General features: G+C 40.7%; 1 protein-coding gene across 1 annotated transcript; it reads right to left on the reverse strand.

The window, feature by feature from the left end:
* Positions 1-660: 660 nt before the first annotated feature.
* On the reverse strand, positions 661-3399 carry LOC115270397 (uncharacterized). Its single transcript, XM_062856613.1, has 4 exons — positions 2873-3399; positions 2033-2146; positions 1627-1892; positions 661-1570 (listed from the first exon to the last, which is right to left on the reverse strand). The coding sequence occupies exons 1-4, from the start codon at positions 3150-3152 to the stop codon at positions 1037-1039; spliced, it is 1194 nt and encodes a 397-aa protein (XP_062712597.1). The 5' UTR covers positions 3153-3399; the 3' UTR covers positions 661-1036.
* Between the last annotated feature and the right edge of the window lie 4716 nt (positions 3400-8115).

The following is an 8115-nucleotide window of genomic DNA, read 5'->3' on the forward strand; positions in this document are numbered from 1 at the left end:
ACGAAGTGGAGCACGTCTCAAAAAGCAGAAATATCAAAATTGTTAATTGACGTAAGATTTCCGGTTGAAATTCATCGAAGGATGAGATCACTTAATTTTATTTCTCTCTGGAAAGGGTTAGAATATCGAAACTTCCTAAACTATGCTGGGATTATTGTGCTCAAAGATTATTTGCCTGAGAAATACTACACTCACTTCCTACTTCTTTTTTGTGCAGTTCGTATTTGCTCTGTTAAGAGCTACTCACATTTATTAGAAATTGCTCGATCGTTATTCAATGATTTTCTGAGGGATTTTAAATCTTTGTATGGTGTGGAATTTATGACTAGTAACATACACAACTTATGTCATGTGGTAGATGAAGTGGAAAGATTTGGACCTTTGCCCACGATTTCAGCGTACCCGTTTGAAAACTGTTTGCATTCGCTGAAAAAGATGGTTAAACCAGGTCCAAATCCATTAGCTCAAATAGCAAATCGCATTACCGAAAACATGCAAACATATGAACATGATGTTATTCCTCAACAAGCCTGGCCGGTGGCAAATACTAAATCAAGACAGAAATGTGTGGATACTAAGAACACGAATGAAAGCACACTAGTTTCATCCCAATTCACTCTCAAAGCTGACTTAAAAGACAAATGGTTTCTCACAAATGATCAAACTATTGTAGCATTCTCAAAAGCTGTTAAAACAGATTCAAAGTATTTTGTCGAGGGACAGATAGTGAAAACGAAAAGTAACTTTTTTGAGAAGCCATTCAAATCATCCTACTTACAAGTATTCATTGCTGAACCAGAATTCTCAGGGAAAAAAATGTTTGATATTGATTTCATATTTTGTAAGTTGGTAGCTAATCCAAGAAAGGAAGGTGTGGTATTTGTTCCACTTATGCATACCATTATTTAATAAGTTTCAAGATTTGTTTCTGTTGTGTGAACTTTAATAAATGCTTAAATGTATTTGCTCTCGAATTCAGTTTTGTATTTATACTCAAATATATGTAAACCAGTACACAGATGCTGTTAAACGTTTGTTAATCAGATAGTCCACCACTCGCAGTATACTCATCGTCATCATCAGGTTCTTCGTCAGCCTCATCTGCCTCATCGATTGGCTCGTCCTGATCGTCTTGTTCGAATTCTTCATCACTGTCGATTTGAGCATCATCAACTAGCTCGATGGGTTCTTCGTTTTTAACTTCGCAGAGCATCTGATCATCGGCAACCTTATCTGCCTTACGCTTGCGTGCTGGGCGGCATGCAGATTTGCGCAGTTGCTTGTTTGAGCTCCGAGACCTACTGTACCGGAACAGCCGCGTCCTACAGAAGTCCTCTAACTTCTTTGCGCTATATGTAGGATCACCGATACGCACCAGGTCCTCCAGCAACTTCAAAACGTTACCAAATTCCCTGAATCCTCGTTTCGACTTCTGTCCCCGACTAATTCCTGTCCAGGTAAAACGAGTCCAAAAGTCTCTGGTGAACAGGCAATCAACAATCGTGTAGCATGCGTTGTCCCCATTGGTGGCGTAGGAGTTGGGTGGGATTATTCGCGTGAAATAGACAAGCTGAAAATTAAAATTCGGTTAGAATGAGACAGCTATTCAGAATCATGAATACCTACATATTTTGCGCAAAGTTCTTCATTTGCCAGCTTCACATTCCAATCATGAAGTTGGACCTCGTTCTCAATTCGATTATGGTTTTCCACCGGATCGTCTTCTGAATTCGAAACAGGCGTGGTGGTAGTCTTCGTGTTCATCTGGGACAATGCCGTTAGTCGGGAAAAATGCTCATGGAAGCATTTTTGAACCACTTCCTCCATTGTCGTTCGGATGTAATGCTTCAAGTCATTCTTCAATTCCTCGTATTTAATCGATCCAGTATTATCTGTAAAATTCAGGAGTGAACATTAAAAGGAATTAGCTTTTCCTGAAAGTGAACCTAATGTGAGCATTTTTCTTTATTTGCCTTTGCTGAAGGTTTTTCAAAGACGCTTAGTTTCAATATTCAAATGTTTTATGTTTTACCTGTAATCAGATGGTTGTCCAAATTAACTGGTACTGTGACTGGCTCAGGTAGGAAACAGATGTCTTCCATAGTGCAGTAAATGGGCTCTGGCTGCTGCGGCTCATGTACATCTCCTGAAATCATATAAAATGGATTAAAACATGAAGCATACAATAAATGAAAGTTCTGCAGTTTTTCCATTTATGCACGTATCACCTGAAAAACAGACTGGCAAACTTAATAAGCTGTAGTAAGTGAATACCGCCACATGGTCCACTGCACGCATTTATGCTGGTCTGCTTACTCTGACAGAAAATCGGACGTTGCAGCGGAGCCGGCACCTCCCAAACGTCACTTTTTTGTGAGAGCAAGCAGGCCAGCACAAATTGGTGAAGTGGACCATGACCACAGCGTATTTATGAGGTTCTGACTGTAACTTCAATTGGTATAATTATTTTTGGTACTCACACCAATCTTTGTCTCGTTGGTTTCGGTGTCACTAGCGACCTAGCGACCGACCTATGGTCCACTGCACGAATTTGTGCTGGCCTGCTTACTCCCACACGAAATTTGACGTTTGAGCGGTGTCGGCACCGCTCAAACGTCAAATTTCCTGTGGGAGAAAGCAGGCCAGCACGAATTCGTGCAGTGGACCATAGGTGAAAAGCGACCACAGTGGCTCACCATCTCAAACTAACGGAGTCTTAAACGCGTATTTCTGACAGAAAATAAGTTATACTCAGGTCCCCTATAAAACAGTGTGCAGTACCAGTAACATCATTTCAGGTGATTTAGGCTTATGGTGGGTGAAGTATGCGCGAATCGGAAGAATTTGGCAGCTTGAAATCGAATATACATACCGATAACCATAGCATTTGCTTCTGCTCCACTGAAGTGAGGCTGCGGGAGTGACATCAAGGAGCAGTGCTCCCCTACGACCGGAACGGAGTCGTTGACATTACTGCCGCAGTACGCGTGTTTTTGTTGTTGAATGATCCGGGCTCCTACGATTGTTCTTGGGTTAGTTACAACAGGTGTTGGCTGGGGCAGTTGAGGTTGGTTGATGATGGGCTTTAATTGGGGCTTGCAGGGCACAGCTGAAGGAGGAGGCATTGTCCGCGATGGTATCGCTGGAGGCATTTCTATCTGCTCCGTTTGTGCCAGATTGGACTGCGAATAGGTAATTTCCGACTGAGGCGACACCACCTTTGGCACTGCAATCGAACTCTCGGCCACTTTCTTCGAAGCGTCATCTGAATTTTCGGGTAACTGGACGCGCTTGTTTGATGCCGATGGGGTGTTTGTTTGCGGTTTCTTGGACTGCAGTGGACCTTTATTTGATGATTGTGGGAGGGCTGTAATAAATGTTATTTTGAAACCTATGATTATTTTTGCATTTATTCTAGAATACCTTCAAACATAGCATTGTAATCTTTGCTCTTCTCCAGCGCTGGTTTCTTTTGGGGCTTCAATTTTTTCCTTTTCCCCTCAACGTCGGAAACATCTTTCAAAGCCAGATCGTCCGCCGCTTTTTCTGCAGCATCAAACTTCCGAAACTTTTTCCAGATTATTACTGGAATTCGTTTGGCAGCACCGTGATACTCTGATCCGCTTACACGTAAACCCTCGATTTTCTCGTTGGATAACTTTGGCCACGACAAAACTCCACCTTTTATCCACGACACTGGTACCGCGAGCACTTGAAATTTGTTTTGTTCAATAAATTGCACTACCGCGAACATTTTCTTTTGCGTTTTGGAGGAACTTTTCGTTTTTACCGGAGCAGATAGTTTGCGTTAGAAATTTTAGTTAGGATGTTGTGTTTGTTGACATTTCAAACAGGGATGCCAGAAATACTGCAACTTTCGAGTGGGTAATTAATCCGAAGTTTTTTTTATAGTATGATTCCTTTGAATGAAATTTTACTTACCCGTTCAATAATATTTTAATAATATTCTAATTAAAGAAAGGACTTCTGATTTCTATATTTCTTATCACATATGGCTTAAGCCTTGGCTTAACCAGAAATATGTCGTTTCCTTTGTTAATGCAAAAGAGAATAAACTAGCATCCCTGGCAATGAAAAATCGCGTTGATCGTATATCGAATCGGATGCAATCATGTATGTATACGGTAGATCGATATAATCGTTATTGATTATATGAAGTAGATGTAAGGGTCAACATAATCGTATTAGAGTTTATAAAGATCAATGACTGCATCAAATAATACGATAAGTGGATTGCGTTTACGATTAGATAGATGTGAAATCTAAAAATAGAAACTTTTCAATGTTGCAGGTACCGTTTTATATGAAATCAAAAAAATCATCCTCTATTAGCTTTCCATATATGGTGTTGTGCATCAATGCGCGTTAGAAAATATGATCGTCCATGGTTCGAAACTGATTTGATAACAAAAATTTATAATATACAGAACATGAAATATCAAATAAGCGTTAATTGTGTTAATTTAGTCTGAAAGTAATTGGTAATTATGTATTCGTGAGCGAGTTTAATTTATATTTTATATTTTTGATAAAAAAAAAACCTTACAGAGTCGTACACACTTCTGCGAAATCGTAAAACCCTATTTCAAAACAATTGTATGTATGTACAAAAGAAATCAGTGAAGTCGTAAAAGTTGTGGTAGGATTTTTACCAGAATCGTAATGAATGCTAAAAAAAATTTACATTATCGCATAAGAATATCTATATGGCCTCCACTTTAGTGCGTATATAGCGTTTCTGAGCATTATTTACGATTTTGTGCACGGTATATTAGAATGTATATCCAACTTGTAGTTTGAATATACCAACATAATTGTTTGCTGGGTACAATCATTCCGAGATGCTTTGGTTACCCTCTGAGGATGGCGGTCTTAAAATTGATACCAGAAGCTCGAATCTCACGAGCGCTGGTAGTGTGCTGTACGATGGTTTTTGCATCCATAACTTGACGCAAATTAATTCGATAAAAAATGCAAACGGTGGTATTCTTGATTTGGTTCTGGTGAACGACACGGCGCTGCCAGTCTGTCTCCTTTCCGAAGCTGTCGAATCGCTCGTTGTAACCGATACCGCGCCCCCAGCGATAGAAATTGATGTTGCGATGTCTCTACCGGTGGAGTACGAGCAAGTTTCTGACGGTGCGTCTTTCGATTTCCGTCGTGCTGATTATGAAATACTTACCAACGACCTCTTATCTATTGATTGGCGCTTTTTGGACTCGGAACGTGACCTGGATGACATGGTGGAATTGTTCAGCAATGAAGTTCGTCGGATTATTGAGCGTCGTGTTCCACTTCAGCGTCCTCCGTTGAAGCCACCCTGGACAAACCGATATCTTCGTAAGTTGAAGCGGCGAAGAAGGTCAGCACTTCGGAAATATAGGCGTAACCGTTCTACACAGCTGAAACGTTGCTTCGTGGTTGCCAGTAACAAGTACACTAGCTACAATCGTCTTTCATACGCTCGATATGTTGACCGCGTTCAGAGGAATCTCCGACTACACCCGAAACGTTTTTGGTCCTTTGTGAAGTCTAAGCGCAAGGAAGATGGACTACCGACTGTGGAGACTGCTGCTGAGAAATGTAACCTCTTTGCGCAACACTTCAAAGCTGCCTTCTCGAGTGTCGATGTTACACCTGCACTGGTCGCTGAAGCAATTCGTGATACTCCATCGGACGTAATCGATTTCGGTGTATTTGATGTTAATGACGAACACGTTATCGGGGCTATCCGAAAGCTGAAATACTCTACATCACCCGGACCTGATGGCATTCCGTCATCTTTATTGAAAAGGTGTTCCGCTGCCTTTTTAACGCCGCTGATGAAGCTGTTCAACCGCTCACTACAGCAAGGAATCTTTCCGACCAGTTGGAAGACTTCCTTCCTTTCACCTGTTTTCAAGAAGGGCGACAAGCGAAATATAGCCAACTATAGAGGGATAACATCTTTAACTGCATGCTCGAAAGTATTTGAGATTGTCGTGAAAAACTTGCTTTTCGAATCTTGCAAGAACTACATTTCCACGGCTCAACATGGCTTTTTCCCGAAACGATCAGTGGCTACTAATCTCGTCGAATTCACTTCACTCTGTATTCGTTCAATGGATGCTGGAAAACAAGTGGACGTGATATATGCGGATTTCAAATCAGCGTTTAATCGTGTGAACCATTGCATACTGCTCAATAAGCTCAGAAAACTTGGAATGTCAGATGGTTTTGTCCGATGGTTCAACTCGTATCTGTCTGGTCGGTCTATGAAAGTGCGTATCGGCTTGAATCATTCGGAGTCTATTACCATTCCCTCTGGAGTACCACAGGGGAGCAATCTCGGATCGCTTTTATTTTCGCTGTTCATCAACGACGTAGCGTATGTACTGCCCCGTGGCGAACGCATTTTCTATGCGGACGACGTGAAGATCTTAATCGTGATCACCTGCATTGAAGACTGTGTGGCATTACAGGTAGCGTTAAGCTCTTTTGAATGCTGGAGCAGGCGTAATGGTTTAGAGCTCTGCGTGGGAAAATGCATTGCTATAACGTTTTGCAGAAAAAGGAATCCAATTCTATTTGACTACTCCTTATCAGGTGAAACGCTGGAACGTAGAATTGAAATTAAGGATCTTGGAGTGATTCTGGATACGGAGATGACTTTCAGGCCTCACTACGATGATGTGCTTTCTAGAGCAAATAAACAGAAGGGCTTCATGTTTAAGATTGCTGATGGCTTTCGTGATCCTTTATGCCTTAAAGCGCTATACTGCGCTTTAGTTCGCTCCTTTCTGGAATCAGCAGTAGTAGTTTGGTGCCATTATAGTCAAAATTGGATCGACCGTTTCGAGGCTGTGCAACGAAAATTTGTGCGATTAGCGCTTCGGAGTCTACCCTGGCGTGACGCTGTTCATCTTCCGCCGTATGAGCACCGGTGTATGCTGTTAGGGTTGGAAACTTTAGCGAGTAGGAGGTCGTCAATGCAATCCAATTTCATTGGGAAACTTTTAAACGGTGAGATTGATGCTCCTTCTTTACTGTCAGAGCTCCGAATATATGTTCCAGAACGACCACTACGGCGCCGCAATTTCCTGCATTTGGATCCACGTAATAGTCGATACGGACAACATGATCCCATTAGGTTTATGATTTTAATTATTAACAATGTATTTGAACAGTTTGACTTTCGTTGATGTGTTTCGTTAGATTTTTTTTTTGTTTTTTTATAATGTTAGCATTAGTTAGATAAGTTGTGCCGTATATGTAATTAATTGTAATTGTTTGTCATGTACTACTTCAAAAGATGCGGGTTTTTATGCCTGGTTAAGGCTTTTCCCAGCCACACTTCATTGAGATCCAAGTAGATCAGATGAAGAGAAACAATAAATAAATAAATAAATAAATAAATAAATTAAAAAAAAAAATAATTACTTTTAACCATTTGGTAAAACAGATCCCTCCTGACCCTAGTACAATCCGCAATATCTCCGGAACGGTTCCGGATAGTACATGGCCACTTCAGTAAAATAAACTTGCACCAATTTATGATCGATTGAGGGCGACTTCAAAAAAATCGAATGAAAATTGACGAAATGCCAGCACTTTGGAAATGGGTCGGGTACGTGAAGGTTCATTAGAACTGATATATCAGGAGGTCCGATTTAGCTGAAATTTTGACCAGCTTGCAATGATTCATTTGGGTTTTGTGTAGCAGTAAAACAGTACATATCAAAGGCATAGATTCATTCAGTTCGTTCACATCGTCACCTTGCACTGCGTGGGCCTCAAAACTCTCCGTCTGCAAAAGTTATTTTATATCAAAACTAAATAAACACTACATCTCAGTGCTATAACTACAGCAGTACTTTTCAATTTTAAAACGATTTATATTGAATTATGATAGATCATCCCTTTGATTTTTCAACAGCTTCGGCAGAAGTTAAAAATCGTTTACGATGATATTCCTGCTTGGGTGAATTTCAGAATTATCCGCCTCCTGTAAAAACAGGGGGTTTGGAACTGTCGCAAAACACGGAACAAATATAAAGAAGGAAAAACTTCTCCCCTCCGGCTCTTGCTCAGACTTCAACTAACAAAGCAATTGGT

The sequence above is a fragment of the Aedes albopictus genome, chromosome 3, assembly GCF_035046485.1.
Source record: "Aedes albopictus strain Foshan chromosome 3, AalbF5, whole genome shotgun sequence".
Taxonomy (NCBI): domain Eukaryota; kingdom Metazoa; phylum Arthropoda; class Insecta; order Diptera; family Culicidae; genus Aedes; species Aedes albopictus.